Source organism: Zootoca vivipara, chromosome Z2, assembly GCF_965207765.1.
Source record: "Zootoca vivipara chromosome Z2, rZooViv2.hap1.1, whole genome shotgun sequence".
In the NCBI taxonomy this organism is placed as follows: domain Eukaryota; kingdom Metazoa; phylum Chordata; class Lepidosauria; order Squamata; family Lacertidae; genus Zootoca; species Zootoca vivipara.
The window spans coordinates 25,703,805-25,723,847 of record NC_142585.1 but is presented as its reverse complement, the minus strand read 5'-3'; the positions used below and the strand labels follow the sequence as shown (position 1 = coordinate 25,723,847).

Here is a 20,043-nt window from a genome sequence, read left to right as displayed (position 1 = left end):
AAGATGGCTATCATATATCCTCTCAGTCTCCTCTTATCCAGGCTAAACATATCCAGTTCCTTCAACCATTCCTCATAAGCCAGGCATAGACAAACTCGGCCCTCCGGATGTTTTGGGACTACAATTCCCATCATTCCTGACCACTGGTCCTGTTAGCTAGGGATGATGGGAGTTGCAGTCCCAAAACATCTGGAGGGCCTGGCTTATGAGGAATGGTTGAAGGAGCTGGATATGTTTAGCCTGGATAAAATTGTACATGTATTTCTTCTTTAAGAATTTTTTTTGATTATTTTATGGAACTGCTTTTAATTGTTTTTACACTTTCCTTGTCTTATTACTGTATATTTTATTGTTGTAGCCCACTGTGAGATTTTTTTATGGTAAAAGAGCACATAACGAAGGAAACAAACAAACAAACCACTTAAACAAATCTAAGTATTTTACAATGTAGGTTAACACATCTTAAATAAAAGATGAATGCCAAAAATACCAACAACCCCCCATACACCTTCTATAAAACACAATTATCTAAACACAGCTTCTTCCTCAGTGTCAGAATAAACATACATAAAAATCAGTCACAAAAATACAAAGGGAGATTCTGCATCATAAAACATAGGAAATAACTAAATAAAGTATCATCTTCTAGACATCAGGAAATAAAAGAGTATGAATTCCATATTTATACTGTGTTTCTCAAAAAATAAGACACCGTCTTATATTTATTTTTCCTCAAAAAACACACTAAGGCTTATTTTCAGGGGATGTCTTATATTTTTCCTCCTCCTCCTGCCGCGGCCAGTATTGCTGCTGTGCCTATCACTATGTCTTATTTTCGGGGTATGGCTTATATTCCTTGAATGCTTAAAAATCCTGCTATGGCTTATTTTATGACTACGTCTTAAAATAGGAGAAACAGGGTACACAGAATGGTGGATAACAAGTCAAAAGAAAAATCAACTTGCTCTATGCAGTCACTATAAGTTCATAGCCCTTTGTGCAGCAACAAACACAACTTAGACTGACAGTGCTGAAGGGGGGTTAATAAATAATGCTACACGCTACCCCCCAAATCTCCACTGCCCTGCAAGATTTCAGGCACTTATCCAGGGTCTGTGTTTCATTTTGGAAATATGAGGCACTGCAGAGACTGTGGTGTCTTTATGGTGTATGAATTATTTGCACATATATACAACCTGAGCATACAATGGAGAGGTCCACAGCATACATACCCCAAAAGGTTCTGGCTTCTTCCATAGCCACAGTAGCCTCAGACTTAAGCAGACCCCAACCATTGTGTTCAAACATTGCTCCCTCTCCAGCCCACTGCTTCCCAACACACTTGCTTAACTCCTAACTGCCTTTCTAAACAAAACCTCTCCTTAAAACACGGGCACTGCCTTTTTAAACTAAATCCTCAGTTGAGGGACCAATAAAATCCACTGATTTGCAAATGGTGTACAGTATGTCCTTTCATCCTTTGGCTTGCTAATGGATCATTACCCCAGGCTAACACCTCAAAGGGAAATTATCTGACTTAATTAACTCTTAAAGCATGTTGATTTCCTAGGCTTTAGAAGTGTCTAACGTAAATAAATGTATAAAATATAAGAATGAATTTAGAAAATAAATAAGCAAGCAAGCAAGCATGAGGTGGGGGTGGGGGGGTGGGGAGAGAAGTGCCTAATAGACTATTCAGGCGGTTTGCCTTGCCTTTTTCACACAGGCTAATTCCAAAGGGTTAAAAGCTTCTAACACACATCTTAATACACACTAGTATTGGTGACTTTCTAACACTCGGGAATCTGATAACACTCAATCCTTAATTAAATTCTAGCACCTACAACAAGCCTATATAGCAATATTATGCACGTGACTCTCAACTCACACTGAGGTTATGTTCCAGGGATAGTCTGTAAAGCCAAAATTGTGATTAGTCAAAACACACTGGTGCAATGGTGGGTGGGCTTGCCAAAGTATTTCCCCCCCCCCAGACACCTGTCCACATTCTGCCCCCTTTCTAATTTTTTAAAAATTGTTTTGCTAAGCACGTAAACCTGAATGTGCGTGAGTTTAATGTGCGTAAGTTGTGAGTTACCTGTACATACATAATGTGTAATGCTACTGTGGGGAGGGGGAGATTGCACCAGCCCTCTTGCTTCTCTTGCACTCATGGGCTTCAGTATCCAGCTTCTGCAAATGGTACACTAAATGAATGGTGACATTGTGCTGAAAAGGGCACCAAAAGGAGCAACCACATCCTCTTTGACAGAAGAGGGAGCTCTGGCTCCTCCTGCTGGGTGATGCAGGCCACATACACAAGGTTTAAACTTAAGGGGAACTTTCCTAGACAGAGACTGCGATCAAGCTACACATTAAAAGCACATGACTTCCCTCAAACAATCCTGGGAACTGTAGTTTGTTCAGGATGCTGGGGATTGCAGGCCTGTACAGGGTAAACGATTGCTCCCAGGATTCTCTGGGAATCTTTAAATGTTCAGTGCTCGCAACCAGAGGCATGCAGGGGCTCTTGTGGATACACGTTGTGATGCAATTGGAAGATAGCCTCAGTGCTCATTTGCACCACTGCTTTCCTGCACCAGCACATATCAGATGCTAACATGCAATTTACTGTATTTTTCACTCCATAGGACGCACCTCATTTTTAGTGGAAGAAAACCAGGGGGGGGATTCTGGTTTTCCTCCTCTAAAAGGCTGAGAGGGGGGCGCTGGAGGGGGAGTGAAGGAGGCAGCGGCAGTGGAGAGACCAGTCCAGCTTCCCCTGCCTCCCACACCCCCTTCCAACACCAGCTTTCTCACTGAACGCGGGGGGAGGCGGAGGAGATGCTGTTGGTTGCTCCTTGCCAACCCCGGTCGTGAAAGCAGGCTTGTTTTTGCAAACGGGGTTGACGGGGAGCAACCAGCAGCATCCCTCCACTGCCCCCCCCCCGCTTCTTGCTAAATACGGCGGAGGCGCAGGGTAGCCGAGGAGATGCTTCACGGAACAGAGAAGGAGGGGCGGGCAGCTGTCGCCCACCCCTCCTTCCCTGCTCCCTGTGAAACATCTCCTCCCCCCCCCCGGGCTGTTCTTCCTCTCCCCCCCCCCGACGCAACAGAAAGGGCTCCTTTTGGCCGCTTCTCCATCTGTCTGTCTACCTCTGCCACTGCTCGCCTCTGCAGCTCGCAAGAGATCGGAGCCTGCATTCGGGAGAGACACAGCGTAGTGCTGTGTCTCTCCCGACTGCAGCCTCCGATCCCTGCTCTTGCGAGGGGCAAGGGTGGGCAGCTGCAGAGGTGGACAGGGGGATGGAGAAGCAGCCCAAAGGATCCCTTTCGGGCACTCTTTCTCCGCCGCCCGCCACCTCTGACGCTACCCGCCTCTGACGCTCTCAAGAGATCGGAGCCTGCATTCGGGAGAGACACAGCGTCGAGCTGTGTCTCTCCCGACTGCAGGCTCCGATCCCTGCTCTTGCGAGCCGCAAATGCGGGCAGCTGCAGAGGCGGGGGCACTCCTTTCGGCCACTCAGCCACACACACACCCGAAAGGAGCGCCCCCGCCTCTGCAGCTGCCCGCTTCTGCCGCTAGCAAAAGCAGGGATCGGAGCCTGTGGTTTGGAGAGGCACTGGCTTGGCGGCAGAGGCATCCCTCCCCTCAGACTGCAACGGCAGCCGAGGGATCCCGCTGCCGGAGCCATGGCATTCGCTCCATAGGACACACAGAGATTTCCCCTTACTCCTGAGGAGGGAAAAAGTGCGTCCTATGGAGCGAAAAATACGGTAAATCTCACATGTGAAAGTGTCCTAAGGCTGAGCAGCAAGCGATGTAATCAGCAGCACTGAGTGGTTAAAGCATTGTTGGGCTGTACCACTTCAGCCTGCAAGTGAAGGATTGGATGTTTTGGTGCTGATACACACACACACACACACACACACACACACACACACACACACAACCACCATCTCCCTATGTATACAGAGCTAGCAGGAAGAAAGCCAAGACAGAACCCCAGGGATCATTCACACATGCAACACCTTGTGTTAAGAGAGACAGAGCCAAGCAATTGCAGCACCACCTGACCCCCTTGTGCAGCTTGCTTTTAAAGTCCAAAAGGGATGCAAAATGTGCAGCAATTGTAAAGAGAGAGAGAGAGAGAGAGAGAGAGAGAGCATTTAACCTTTGCAAATTCCAATACAAACTGGCATCATCCACATGTTCTACTACACCAATATAAATGCAGTTATCCACTAGCATCTACACCTATCAAATGTTCTGGCATGTAGGAACATAGGAAGCTTCCTTATACAAAGCCAGACCACTGATCAGCACTGGCTGCACTGACTGGCAGAGGCTCTCAAGGGTTTGAAGCAGAGGACACTCCCGGCTCTGCCAGGAGATGCCAGCAGGGGCATACGAAGGGGGCAGGGTGGAGGGGGCAATCCGCCCCAGGCACCACCTGGGCGGAGGGCGCGCACACAGTCAGCATGGGCGCCACTCACGATGCATCCGCACGACCACCGTACAGGCTGCCGTGCCTGTGCAATCTGTATATGGACTGCCACTTGTGCACATCGTCCGCACAGGCTGCCGCTCCCGTACGGACGTCCAGCATGTGTCACCAGGCAGTTCGCCCCGCCCCTCGGCATCCCACCCCGGGTGATGGAGAGGGTTCCTCCACCACTGGATGCTAGGGATTGTACCACTGAGCAATGATGTCTTTTGAACATTTCTCTGCTCCATCGTGTATCTAGAGCACATTTGTGAATGAATATTCCCTCCAGGCCAGCATTCGATGGGCCACATGGCAGTGGTGGCCAATGCCAGAGAGAAAAGCTACAGAAGCAAAATTTACCTCAGGACAGCAGGCAATCTTACACACAAATTCCTTAATCTAGGCAACCAAGGGGCATTATCAAAGTCGAAGAACATACTGTACTGCAGCCAAGCAAAAGGAGTAAATGATAGTAAGAGGCAGGGTCAGGAGCCAGGTGTTGCTCAGGTGAGTCCAAAGGGCTAGGCAGAGTGGCTCAAAGGGCCGGGGAACAAAGATCTGCTGGGTTGTGGTGGGGCTGGGTGGGATGAGAAGGTTATAGAATCTTTTAGCCCATATATACAAACAAAGTTGAGAAAGTGCATGGAAGAAATGTGCCAGAGAATATTTTCCCTTCCTTGCAGTTCTGACTGCTTTCCAGTAGGCTAATCTGGAATTCACTTTTTCTAAGCAACCGTCCTACAAAGCCTGGCACTCGCCACACTTCTAGAACCCATGTAGGTGGAATAGATGCTGGCAACAGCTCCTGGATCTCATGTTGTCAAGGTACTGCTCACCAGCCAAGATCCTTCAATAGGCTTTTGTAATGCAAAGATAGCCTCCTGGCTACAACTTTGTGTATATATCCAAGGCAACCAGGTTTTTAGAAGGGAAGCTGGTCAAACTCTTGGGCCAGCACTAGAGGGCAGCAAATAGCTGTAAACCAGCAAGAGGTACCTCTATCTTAATGCAAGGCAGCATTATCCAGATGGGAGTGTCACAACTTTGACCTTTGCTCAAAAAATCAGAGTGACCATGAAGAAATGTGAGGCTTTATATGGTTTGTCCCCTTCCTACGAACTCCTTAGGCTCTCAAATTATTATTTTTCTGTTCCAGCAGGCTTTTACCCTCACTGATTTCATGTTCTGCTTCCCAAGTATAACATGGAATAAATGTATCTAGGGATGGAGGAGAAAAAGGTCCTCATTCGGAAGTCTCAACTTCTATACGGATTGATAGATGTGCTCCAATTGGATTGTGCACCTCTCCAAACTTAGGGGATGAAGGCATATAAAATATGTATACAAAATGTGTACAATTTAAATGCAAAGCGGGGGGCCTTAAAAAAATATCTCCAAATAAGCCTTACGCACACTTACACATGCACACAACATACCTCTTTTATGCAGTAGATAGATGGGAACAATGTACAACATGACATGCTGAATGTAATAGACCTCCAATTCAAAAGGTAGCTGGGGAAAGAAGAAAAAGAAAGCAGTAAGTACTTTGCATAAATTAACACAAGACTATACAGTGGTGCCTCGCTTAACGAATGCCCTGCTTAACGAAATTTCCGCTTAACGAAAGGATTTTTCGAGCGGAGGTTGCCTCGCTAGACAAATGCGTTTTACGAAAAATTCGTCTAGCGAATCGCGGTTTCCCATAGGAATGCATTGAAATTCAATTAATGCGTTCCTATGGGCAAAAAAAAATTCAATGCATTCCTATGGGATTCGCTAGACGAATTTTTCGCTATAAGAAAAGACCCGTGGAACGAATTAATTTCGTCTAGCGAGGCACCACTGCTGGATCAGGCAAAAGGCCCATCTCATCCAGTACTCTGGTCTCTGGTCTCACATTGGCCAACCAGATGTCTTTGGAAAGCCCACAAGAAGGATCTGAGTGTCATAGTGCTTTTCCCACCAGTGACTCTCAGCAACCAGTATTCAGAAGCATCCTGCCCATTTATTTACAGAACTGCATCTGAGAATAGCCATTCAGGAGATATTTCAGCTCAACTTTCCATGCATTTGTAGAGCAGGTAAAAATTAACATGGCAGCCTCCTTTAGTTTTCTTTAAGAAATCACACAACAGGAAAACAGTTTTGAAATGCTTTCCAATTCCAAAGCTTCACTGGTGCCCTTGGGTGACTAGTTCAAGGGTCACTGTGGAGTCAAATCCTGGCACAAGAGAAGCAAAGGCTTTTAAGTCTTCAATCCCCAGCTGAGGATATATAGATACTAACAAGTACTGACTGTCAAGCCTTAGGGCAAAAATCACACAATTATGGTCATGAGTTTATTCACTTACTTAACAGGTTGTGTGGGCCATGTAATTTGTGAGATAATAACCCATCTAATTACTGTGGTGTAATGTACTGCTATCCCTAGTGCATTTAAGGTTCATCATTAATATGTTTCCTGGTTGTCACTGGTGACTAGAAAATGTTCGGAAATGAGCAATTGTGACTCACAGCCTCTGATTTGCAGCCCATAGCCCATAATGCATTTGGTCTTTTCTTCTTCTTCTGAAAGTGCACTGAACAACTTCATCACAGCCTCCCAGTAATTATGGAGCCAATTTTTCAAGCTTTGTCGCCCTTAACTTTGGTTTGCAAGGAGTCCAGCTGTTTAGATTTCAGGCTGAATTGACTGGCTAAATTGACATTTGCAAGAGCATCAGATGTTTACTTGCAAAGCTTTGGTTACTTTGTCTTGGATCTTCAAGGTTTGTTCTTGACTCACCACTCCTGGTTTGTTTGAAGCTAAAGAAATCATGGGCCCAGATTCAGATGTAATGCTTGAGCAAAAACTATGGCTTAGCTCCTGGTACAGCTGGGTGATATATGATCAAAAACTGGTTTGAAGCTGTTATCATTATATCGGTTTCATAATTTTTGACCTGGCAATGTATCACAAATCATGATGTATGTGTGCGTGTGTGCATGCTGTGCAAAAATTACAGGAAAAACTGTGACACCAACTGTCCTTATTTCAGACATTGTGATATATCGGTATATTGTAATGTTTAGCTGGTGCAGGAGCAGGTTTAAGTGAAAGGACTGTGAGATCATTTCTAGTCCTAAAAATAAATGCCTCCTTTCTAAATGTATAGAGCAGGCATCCCCAAACTTCGGCCCCCCAGGTGTTTTGAACTACAATTCCCATCTTCCCCGACCACTGGTCCTGTTAGCTAGGGATCATGGGAGTTGTAGGCCAAAACATCTGGAGGGCTGCCGTTTGGGGATGACTGGTATAGAGGCTCCCTGTGCAAACATTTTGCATCTGGCTCTGGTTGGTGACTCTCAAAGCTATAGGGAAAAATCTAAGTAGATCCATCCAGCATGAAGTCCACCCACCCCTAAATTATACTACTTAGAAAGTGTCTTAAATAAACAGCAAATCCTCTTAAAAATATAAAGAAATCTTCACAAACTGCTAAATATACACTTTGGCCAACTGTTTAAAAAAGTTTTATGTTGCCAGGGGGGCCTTTTATGACACTTGTTGTTAAGCAAGGTGACAATTTAATGCCACCAGAATCCCAAGTGTCTTTCTGTAAAGATTTAATGCCACAGCATTTGCTAGTTTAATCCTCATTGCTATCTTAGCCACATGTCTGTATTTAGACATCATAAGTATATCTCCCAGTGATATTCTTAATATGCAGCTGTCAGGTGTTATGCTCTTTTTGGATGTATTTTGTTACCTATTACTATTTATTAATGATAATGATGAAAAAAACCATGTAAGAAAACATTTTTAAACTGATTTTTCCGAACGGTTTTAGGTAAAAAAACAAAACACAAAGTAATCATTTCTGACAGGGTTTCTCTACTGTTGCCGATATTATTTGTTGCTGATTACATAATTGCCACAATGGGAACACTTCTGAAAAATGATTCTGCTGCAACAAAATCCAGAACAAAAACAACCTTTCATAGAATGAGAATGGTTTGTTCTCCAGTTCGGCTAACCAAACAAGTATGTTTCCTGGTACATCACTGGCATCTGTCTAAACAACATAATTAAAACAAGGAAAAACCAACACCCACTGTAATCTAAAATGAAAAAAGGAAGAACATCACACCTATCAAATTAAACACAGCCATACAAAGTAAACAGCAGTACATTTATTTCATGTATTCATGACACCATGTATGACAGGAAACAAGGGTACGCATATCAGGGCACAAAGGCCTGAGTGGGCCCCTGATGGAGGAAGCCAAAGGCTCATCTAGTGCAGAACTCTGTTCTGACAGTAGCCAATCACTAGGATTAGTGCAACATCACTCTCCCCACTTGTGAATCCCAGGAAATTGTATTCAGCAGCAGTATCCTAGTTTAAGAACAAGTACCTGGGTTCACAAGAGCAAGAATTAATACGCTCAGTTCCTTCTCTTACAGCCAGGGCTGGTGCACCCATGAGGCAAAGTGAGATGCAATGACAAACGGTGGTGAGTTGAAACCCAGACTTGGATGCTTTCAATCGGCTCCTCGGGGCCACAGGAGTTTACATGCCAACCTAGCCATTATATTACAGAGCCATACTATCATTTTAATGCTACTAATGGTTTTGAGAGCACAAAACACTTTGCCTACATTATCATAGTACTCCTTGCAACCTATTATGCTAAGCATTTCTGCTCCATATAATGCAGCTGGGGAGATGCTTGGGCTGAGAGAGAGAGAAAGGCTTGCATAAGGCTGCCTAATAAGTTTATTGCAAGATTAAAACAAGATTTCAAATAGGGCCATTCCCATTCTTCACTCTTAGCCATATTTGACAATTTTGTAAGCAGCCTGTCAACCCTGAGGAGGGCCAAGAGAGGCAAACAAGGTAAGACAGGAGCAATCCCTGAGATTCTCTTAACTATATGCATTATGTAGCAAGGATTGAAGGAAATGGGGAGTGCAGGGGGGGGGAACCTGGGTGTTCTGGATTTTCCAGTGTTGATGTTGCATCATCATAAGCACTGACAGCTATCTAAGAAGAAGCCATGAATGTGCAAATCAGGAGCAGCTTAGTCCAAACCACAGTTGCTGTTTGTTAGTTCAGGCACATTATTGCACAAGCATGACTATTCTTACCAGTAAATTGTTACAAAACATTTTCCTGCACATGATGAAGTTTGAAATCCTGGACACAAGGGTTGCATTGACTGGTGACCAAAAAGTAAACAAAATATGCAAAATCTGATCCCATGGCCAGAAACTTTGTCAGACAATTATATACATGCCATTTGCCATTAAAGGTACATGTAGAAAGAAAGGGTGATAAATTCAACTGCCATACCTGGAGTAAATCCATTTAATTCAATGGACTAACCCCTAAAGGCTGTTAACCTCACTTACCTGTGAATAAACCCCACTGAATTCAACAGGATATACTTCTGTGTAGATGTGGTTAGAGTTGTGCTGTAAGAGCCAAGCACTGAATGCACACATGCCAACATGTGAGAGAGGGAGGTTCTCACACTGTGCATCTTACCTAGCTCTTATTTATTTAGAGTATTTGTAATATGCTCTTCAGCCAAAAAGGCTCCCAAGAGTGCCTTACATACAGTCAAAACAAGGCAGCCCCTACCTGAAGGCTTGCAATCTAAATACAAAATGAAACCCCAACACATACAGGAAAAGGGACAGGAAAGGAAGAAGAAAATCGAAACCAAAACTCAGAGCCCAATTCCTAAGCAGTTCTTCCCAGCTAGCACAGGTCAGGGGCAGGAGGTGCCTGGAGGAGTTGGGCTACCAGTACCTTGTGATGCTTAAAAGTTAAACATGCTTTAATAGATGAAGCACCCACAGTTTAACTACCATTTAAGTTTTACTACAGGCTCTACATCCAGCGGACTTAAATGTGTTTCTTGGTTGTGACAGAAAATTGACATGCTGGCAACTCATCTACAACTAAAGCCACTGAAAATTAATGACAAGGGGAGCTTTTATTAGTCATCAACTGCTATTATACTCTATTCATATATCCAAATATGCACCAAGAGTTTGGCACAGAACAGCAAGTTACTGTTGCGCAATTGGTGGCATGCATCTGCCTTGAGAGACAATGGAGTGTGTGTGACTCTGGAGATGAAGCCAAACTGCTGCATTAGCAGCACAAAAGCCAAACTCACTCTCACACACACACACCCTGATGCAAGCCTGGGCAGTGTATATGGAAGTCCTGGGCTGCCTAGCCAACAAGACTCCCCTCTTGGCCTGCACTCTAACAACTCCCCCTATTTCCAGGATCCCTGTTGTTGTTGTTTAGTTGTTTAGTCGTGTCCGACTCTTCGTGACCCCATGGACCATAGCACGCCAGGCACTCCTGTCTTTCACTGCCTCCCGCAGTTTGGTCAAACTCTTCTTAGTAGCTTCGAGAACACTGTCCAACCATCTCATCCTCTGTCGTCCCCTTCTCCTAGTGCCTTCAATCTTTCCCAGCATCAGGGTCTTTTCCAGGGAGTCTTCTCTTCTCATGAGGTGGCCAAAGTATTGGAGCCTCAGCTTCAGGATCTGTCCTTCCAGTGAGCACTTGGGGCTGATTTCCTTAAGAATGGATGTTTGATCTTCTTGCAGTCCATGGGACTCTCAAGAGTCTCCTCCAGCACCATAATTCAAAAGCATCAATTCTTCGGCGATCAGCCTTCTTTATGGTCCAGCTCTCACTTCCATACATCACTACTGGGAAAACCATAGCTTTAGCTATACGGACCTTTGTCGGCAAGGTGATGTCTCTGCTTTTTAAGATGCTGTCTAGGTTTGTCATTGCTTTGCAAGCAGGCGTATGTACACCTGTACACCATACCATTATCATCATCACTCTTGGCCTGATTTTCTGGGAATGATCCATCCAGTTGATGGATGGGGAGCGTGATGCTCTCCAGATGTTGCAGGACTACAACCCCCAACAACACCCAGAGGCCACTATGTTAGCTACTCCTGCAACTGTACCTAGAGGGACGCAGGTTCTTCATCATTGACCTAGTTGTTCCAACACAGTGCTTTTGCCATTCAGCCAGCAAATGTACTAGCAAATACAATGGCAGGTGGAGTTTGGGGGTGGAGCCGGAGTTCTGAGCGGCCCTACTGTTTGGGAGGAAGTATTAGCTGCCGCTGCTAGACTACCTCCCTTACATAAGAATCAAGCATTGTACAATGGAAGAGGCAGCACACAAACTCACACACTCCTCTCTATTCTCCACCTTGGTGAGAAACAGAGTTGAATTAACATATTCCGGCAAAGAGGGTGCACACAGTTGGCCTAGTGAGAGAGAATTCACTGAGGAAAAGGTATGACCTGGGAAGAGGGATTCTGGCTAAGTAGGAAGCCTAGTACGAGGAGAGTCCTGAGGCTCAAAGAGAGAGGGCTGTGGGGGGTGCATTTGACCCCTGGCAGGAGGTTCTATGCCAGTTTCACCATCGTTCTCTACACCCAAATCCCTTTCAAAGTAGATTAGAAATCAATGCTTAGGTTCTACTTTATCTTCTGATTTCTAAAGTAAATGCCTCTTAAAATCACATGTGACACACAAATTAATGTGGCAATTAACTGAGATCTACAGGATTAAATAAATAAATAAATACTAAAAGACCACATGCAAAGCTCTTCAGAGTTACCAAGTTTTCTTCCTAGACTTACTTTTTCCACGACAAGCCCCTAAATCTAAATTCCTTCTTAGAATAACCCTAGCCTAGGAGATCTTTTTTTGTGAGCTCCTCAGGGAACAGCTATAGAGTAGTCTATAAACTCTATGAATATACTGTACGGAGAAATTTTCTCCAGTTTACAAATGGAAAACCAATGCTGATGAATTCTAGTGCTTTGCCTGAAGCCGTATAAAGAAGTCCGAGCCAAGGTGGAACTCGATCCAATCCCCACAGGCTTTGGGGCACTACAGTGGTACCTTGGTTTACGAATTTAATCCGTTCTGGAACTCCGTTCTTAAACCAAAGTTTTCTTAAACTGAGACACGCTTTCCCTACTGAGGCCTCCCGCCGCTGGTGCCCTTCCACCGTTCGGCTTCCGTTCAGCTTCTGAGGCAAAGTTCGCTAACCAGAACACCTACTTCCGGTTTTGCAGAGTTCGTATCTCAAATAGTTCATTGACAGGGCTGTTCGTAGACCGAGGTACCACTGTACTTTTATCTGACAAACTGAATCGATGATGCAGAGCTTGTTTTTGATTTTTTTTAAAAGTACATTGCCCCTGCTACCTAGGATTCAAGCTGTGCTTCTTGGAAGTCGAACTTCTGCTCTGCCTCTTCTTGCTTCCAGAATACATAGGTCTACAGGTGAAACTCGGAAAATTAGAATATCATCGAAAAGTGCATTTATTTCAGTAATGCAACTTAAAAGGTGAAACCAATATATGAGAAAGACGCGTGACATGCAAAGCAAGATATGTCAAGCCTTTATTGGTTGTCATTGTAATTATTTGTCATTAGGCAGGTCAATTATAAATGGAATGTAATTATTGAAATGTCACAGCGATGTTTATTTGTGTTTGTTTTGTATTATTGTAACTATTTGTTTTATTCCTGTGGAATTTCCAAAAGAAAGCATTTGTAAAAATTAAAATAAAAATAAAAAATAATACCGGTAAGTTGCATAACTGAAATCAATGCACTTTTCGACGATATTCTAATTTTCCGAGTTTCACTTGTACGTTTCTAGTTTCAAAGAGGCCTTATGAGGTAGCAGAACACCATTTGGAGGTTTGCCTTGGAAAAGGCAGTTGAGCAAAGCAACATCGAAGCTTGATGTTGCCATAATCCCTGTCCCAAGAGGACCTAGTTCTTCAGTGGTCTAAGTTTAGCATTCGTCATCCGGTTACACAGGCAGGGTGCAAATGCAGTTAAGAATTTTATGAAAGCTGCAAATGTTTCCAGATTACACAGTTTATTTTACTAGGTTGTCTGGAACCCAAACAACTTAATGTTTTTCTCATGTGTTCTTTTATGGAGTTTAGATTTGATTCAATGCTAGTCTAATCCTCACTTGGCCATGGATCTCAAAGGGCAAGCTTGGGCTTACTCACTGCCTCTCAGCCTAGCCTACCTCACAGAGTTATTGCAAGGGGAAGACCAAGTACACTCTAAGTATTTCCCTGGAGATATGGTGGGATAAAAATGAAATTAAAAATAAACCGGTCTGCATATACCTGGAGTGACCACATTAAAGACATTAGGCACAGGGCCTACTGTATGATAGACCGAGCAGGAAATTTTTGCATCAACTTTTGTCCTTACATACAGTCTGGTTTTAAAAGATATATTATTTGCACCTTTCTACCAGGCAGATGGGGATTTCCAAACTGTGGCCCACAGATTACAGGTGGCTTTTGAGCTTCATTCAGTTGGCCTGTGACATGTCTGTGGATTTGTGGTTAAAGATGGAAGGCACCATATGCATTGCATTATATTATATCTACTGTTTTTAATGACATGTTCCTGTTTACAGTATTTTATTTTTTATATTGTATTGCAATATCAATTCCTGTGTGGTGTTGGACTAGGACTTGGGAGTCTCAGGTTCAAATTGATGCTCAGCTATAGGACTCACTGGAAAACCTTTGCCCAGTCACAGTCTTGGGCCTAATTTACCTCACAGGGTTGTTGTGATGATAAAATAGGGAGCAATTGAACCATATATGTCACCTTGAGCTCCTTGGGAAGATAAGCAGAATATAAATGAAATAAATAAAAGTTTTAAAAAATGGAAAATTATAATACAATAAAATACTATATAAAATGAAAGAAGCGATTTAAAAAAAAAATGCAGTTAAAACCCACACAGCATCTAGCACAGTGCATTGCAATTGCTTCAACAGGTAGAAAAATCATTAAGTGGTCCACAAGTAGGTGGCTTGCCGGGTTGGGAACCACTGCTACAGTTAATAGTGAAAAAATATGGAAGGAAAATGTGTGTGGGAGAAGATGAATTAGCCCATAGGCCCATGGGGGCTCTCTTTTCATTGGGGGGGGGGGGCAAACACTTAACCATGTTTGAGAAGTTGAGAGGGTGAAACTGCCACATTTGCATGAAATGCTAAACCAGACTAGGGCTTAGTGCAGGCATAGGCAAACTCGGCCCTCCAGATGTTTTGGGACTACAACTCCCATCATCCCTGACCACTGGTCCTGTTAGCTAGGGATGATGGGAGTTGTAGTCCCAAAACATCTGGAGAGCAGAGTTTGGCCTTTGCCTGGCTTAGTGTGTATGTGTAAACTCTCAGGAAGGAAACTGCAACTACTTTGTTCCTCCCCTCCCAGGTAATTTTATCTCAGTGCTGCATTGCAATTAAGACAGAACTCTAATCAGAATGTCATCCAAGTCCTTTGGAACTCCCTTCCTAAAGAAGCTAGATTGGCTCCCTCCTTGTTGTCCTTCCTCCAGCAGGTGAAAACTGTTTTATTCTGACAGGATTTGGGAGACTGGTTGTTGTTGTTTTTTAAAGGAAAGGGCTTTTAAATAGTGCTGTGCTCTTTTTATAATCTGCATCTTAAAATAGTTGTTTTTATATTGTTTTAATTCTATTAGAGTTTAATTACTTTTCAACTATTGTTTTTAATATGTTTTTAGCTTTTTGTATTTTATCAGTGCTGTTTTAATTTGTGTAAGCCACCTTGAATCCTGGTCTGAGAAAAAGGCAGGATATTATTATTATTATTAAATTAAAAAAACCTTGATCTGCAGCCAGGAATAAACCTGGGCTGTAGCTCATGGTTAGCAGAGAAGTATTTATTACCCATGACCCTGGGTATGAATGATACATTAAGCCAAACCTTGTCTTCAAGGCTGGCCTAATACACTTTGGCACACCTGAAGCGAACAACAAAATGGTGTCTCCCTCCCCGCCAGGGAAGAAAAGGTTAAAGAAGAGCTACATCGGGAACAAGGGGGGAAATAAAGACCTGTATCAGGATTTGCTGCCCCTGGGGATACTGCCACCCGAGGCAGTTGCCTCACCTTGCCTCACTGGTGGGCCAGCACTGCTTGTCTGAGCTGCTCTCCCACACACTAGGATAAGAAAGACTGGAGAGGAACAAAGTGGCTGTGATTTTCTCCCTAGGGGGCAGTGCATTCACACTGTCTCAGTACATCATAGTTTCCTGCGAACCAGGCCTTTATTATTTCTACATTTGGCTTGACAAAGCCTGCTCAGGCAGAGAACCCTGGGCCTAAATTGCTGCTGTTCACTATGTGGCTAACATGGCCAGGCTGCAGGAACAAACACCCAAGAGCTAAAGTGGGGGGTTTGGCAGATCTTTGAATTTTAAATGTCAGCGAGCAGATTGTGAAACTGAGCACTGGAAGTACTTTGTTTGTACATCATGGGTGTTTCAATGACACCTTGTTTGTGTCAATCTGTTCAGCGGGTTCTAAGCTTTCCAACAAAAGCTGGGAAAACTACTCCTGCTGGTTGTAAAGAAAGGTTTGGTGCTGTGCATATTAGAAATTACCGAACTGACTTTTGTAATTATGACAGCTGGCTTCTTATACGCTCGCTTTCATGATATGTGACAATTTCCTCTCAGCCCTAATTAAAATGGTCCAACAGGAAAAGGGGGATTAGTAAGGAAGGCCTGTAACAGATAAAAGTTGTGCTTTATTTCATTATCTTTCTGAAGATTAAAGCCTTTAAAAGACTTGGTTTTTTAAAAAAATAAAAAACCTTTTCAAGAAGGAAACTGTACATATTTTGCATTTCTTTTTAAAATTTCTGTTTAACTTCCCCGTTTTGTTTATTTTATATAGAGGTGAGAGAGAGAGAGAGAGAGAGAGAGAGAGAGAGAGAGAGAGAGAGAGAGAGAGAGAGAGAGAGAGAGAGATCAGGAAAGCTCCTGTATTATAGAATGTCCTGGACTGGCTGCATGCAGAGGAGCAGTGGGGGCACCAGCTGGGTAACCCACGAGGGAAGAAGGCTCAGAGCCAGGGAATTGGGTGGTGGGATGACATTGAATGGTCAGAGGGAGAAGAGGGAGCAGGCTGGGAGGAGGAGGTGTCAGAAGCTGAAGAGGCAACAGGGTTTGGTAAGCAGGGAGAGTCTGGGGCAGACAGCAGTCCAGAACCAGAGGCAGAAGAGGAGGCTGGAGAGGAGAAGGGTACATAAAACAGAGATCAGGCAGGGTGCTGAAGAAGCCAGGGAGTCTCCTCATCCTGCTGCAATCAGCTCTGCTGCCCCCCTGGACAGAGCAGAGGGCAGAGCGAAGGGAGACAAGGCAATGAAGTCTCAGATTGCTTGGGAAGGAACAGGGCAAGGAGTCATCTTAGGGTGCTGTGGGAAGGCAGGGACTTTCAGGCCTCATAATTGCCTAGTTGGGGCAAGATCTACTGTGGAGAGTTACTGGGCTCATTAGGCCTGAGTTTATTTTTGTTTCTTTGAATAAAGAGTTAACTTCACTGGCACTCTGTGAGTTCACTGGCCCTCGTATCTGTGTCTGACATAGAAGTGGCTTCTCTTAATTCCTCTGCATTGATTCAGAGCAGACACTTATTTGTGACTCGCCACGCCAAAGGCCTACAGCAAGCAAAAGTCATTATATCTGAATTCAGCATTTTGCAGGCAAAGGTTAGTGGAGGCAGGTGAACAAATATTTCAGAGGACTAGTGTGTGCTAGACAGGAGTGCCTGGCGTGCTATGGTCCATGGGGTCACGAAGAGTCGGACATGACTAAACGACTAAACAACAACAACAACAAGTGTGTGCTACCACCATCACCGCACCCAGTGAATCTTACACAAATGGAACAGTCTAAAACAGCCTCCCTCTAGGAACACCCACTTATGAGAGGCAAGCAAGTCCTGAATTGGCTTGTCCAAACACAGGATGTTGCTATGCTGCCAGCCTAGTTCTTACCAACAAGACAGATGTCATCTACCAGTGGCATCCCTTTCTCTGCACACTCAAGTTGGGCACTACGGGGGGAAAGAATCAACCGTTTTTCTGACATGAGAGAGTAGGATAGATTAACCATGTCAGTTTCACTTGCGTTCAATCATTCTGTTTTTAAAGAATGCATTGGGGAGGGGAATCTGCATTTAAATTGTACGTGTTTTGAACAGGTTGTATAGATTCTTCCTCCAAAAATATGTGCTTTCTATGCTTTTCAGTATATTGCCCCCTGGAATGCATAGTTTTAAAATTACATTTTAAAAGTGAAATTTGTATTCTGTCCACATTTGGGGGAATGGAAATGGCAGTGCAAAATCTGGAGATGCATTCTGGTTTGCCAACAAGTTCACTTCTGCTCCTCTCAGCTAAAGCCAATATAATCTTGATAATGAAGGTAATCATTAATCTGGTCTTAATCTAACCAGCTGTTGATTCATAAGACATCTCATTATGATTCTCTGTAGATTGGGAAGAACTGCTAAAGTATCGAAACAAGATTTGAGTTTGCTAACCCAATTCTTTTCAATCACTGTCATCAAGACAGGACACCTGTTGCTCTAAAATGATAGGCTGGAGAACAAAATTTGGATAAAGAAAAATACGCACAGCTCCATAGCTCATTCCAAAATATGAATACCTGGTTATTTTATTTTTAGAAAAGATGAAGGGAGGCAGCAAGTTATGAGTTATCAATCTCTGCAGTCACAAGAGGTACTGTGATTCTTCAGTGGTTTGACTTCACCTCCAGAGGCGCACTGCATTGTCTCTCAAGACAATTGTATTTTAGTCTGTATTTTAATTGTTTTCCTTTCTTTTATGTCTTATTGTAATGTTATTGGTATTAGCCTTGAGCCCGGTTTTGACTGGGGAGGGCGGGGTATAAATAAAAATTTATTATTTTTATTTTTATTAAGACAGATCAGTGCAAACAACCAACAATACACAAAATTGCACTCTGTGCATTCAGATTCTAGTCAAATAATTTGGGGTTCTCTTGCTTTAAGTGGCCCACGTAGTTATATAGCCATGGCTGATTGTTTAATCATTTGGGTTTAATTGTTGCATGATATCTGTTTCAGTGTATCTGACGAAGTGTGCATGCACACGAAAGCTCATACCAAAATAAAAATTTAGTTGGTCTTTAAGGTGCTACTGAAGGAATTTTTTTATTTTGTTGCATGATAAACATTCTTACCTGAAAAGGAAACATTAGCATAGCCCGCACTTCCATTATTACCAATGTGTGTGGTCGAAGATCACTCTACTCTGTTAAAAATGAGAGCTGCTAAATCAGCATTGCCTACGTGGTACTGAGTGCTCACTTCCACGTTGGCCTTGCCTGGAATCCACTGCAAAGGTCAAGTGTCATTCCAGGGAAAGAGTGTGTTGTAGAAGGACATAAGAGTAGTATCTAGGAGAGAACAGAGTCAAGTAAGGAGAGAGGCAGGTTTTGCTTACTCACCAATCGAGTGTTAACCACAGGAAACAGCAATGCCAAGAGTGCCCCATTAAGCATATGCATCTGCAACCTAAAAAAAGGAAAGTACAGAGTCACCTTTACAATGTAAGAACATACGTTTTTTAACAGATGTTAGAGAAGACTGCATAAAATGTAAGAAGGGTTTTTTTTAAATGCATTATTCATGCCTATCCATATAGGCATTCTGCTGGCTTCAGATGATGCACCTATTATACACAAGCATTCTCTTCATCTCTCAATCCAAACCTCCTGTTTTAATTACTGTGTTTGTTTTATTGCATACTTTAATTATAGATGTTTATATTTCAATGCACTTTACAACACATTTAAAATGTTTTATTTGCAGCTGTGTTGCTGAGTCCTTGGTCTAAACTCAAACATTTTTATTTTTTGGTCTTTGCCACATCTACCTTCACAAATTAGCCCAGAGCTAGCCTGAACCCCGCAGCTTATCACAGGGTGGCTCAGAGAACAGGACTTTTCAGTGATGGCTCCATTTGTAGAATATTCTCCCTAGGGACCATCACTTTTTAGGTGCCAAGCCAAGGCACTTTTTATTTATCCAGGGTTTTGGTAGTGCAGATAGCCACGACTGTGCTGCCCACCTTTCAGGGAGTGGGGTAGAACTTATCATCCTTATTGTATTGCTGAGTGAGCATTTTACGAATCATGTGATGTACAATGTGATTGTTTTAAATTTTCTGATTTCCAATTGATTTTATCTGTTTGTATTTTATCTTGTCAAGTCACCTTTTAAACGAAGCGACTAACAATCGCAATAAGTTTTTTTCTCTGACATGTGGCCTAAAATATTTCACATAAAATTAAATGAAATATGAAAGTTGCTAAAAGTATTACCTGAAGAGAACCATTGCAAGATGACAGGGTGGACAGGCAAGCAGAAAAATCTGAAATATTAACAAACAAACAAATCAAAATAATTATGTTTTTTTATGCAGAGTATGATACAAATGGGGGACCCAGGTGGCGCTGTGGGATAAACCACTGAGCCTAGGGCTCGCTGATCAGAAGGTCAGCGGTTTGAATCCCTGTGATGGGGTGAGCTCCCGTTGCTCGGTCCCAGCTCACGCCAACCTAGCAGTTCGAAAGCACATCAAAATGCAAGTAGATAAAT

General features: G+C 43.3%; 1 protein-coding gene across 8 annotated transcripts in view; it reads right to left on the bottom strand.

Annotated features, from left to right (window-relative positions):
* Nucleotides 1-20,043, bottom strand: part of TMEM164 (transmembrane protein 164) — a 51,344-nt gene that overhangs the window by 10,827 nt on the left and 20,474 nt on the right. For all 8 annotated transcript variants that reach the window (XM_035113676.3, XM_088664641.1, XM_035113677.3 and 5 more), the window contains exons 3-5: nucleotides 19,767-19,816; nucleotides 18,891-18,957; nucleotides 5,927-6,005 (exon numbers count right to left, since the gene is read on the bottom strand). In XM_035113676.3, coding sequence (XP_034969567.1) covers nucleotides 5,927-6,005; nucleotides 18,891-18,957; nucleotides 19,767-19,816 — 196 coding nt within the window. The remainder of the gene's footprint in view (nucleotides 1-5,926; nucleotides 6,006-18,890; nucleotides 18,958-19,766; nucleotides 19,817-20,043) is intronic.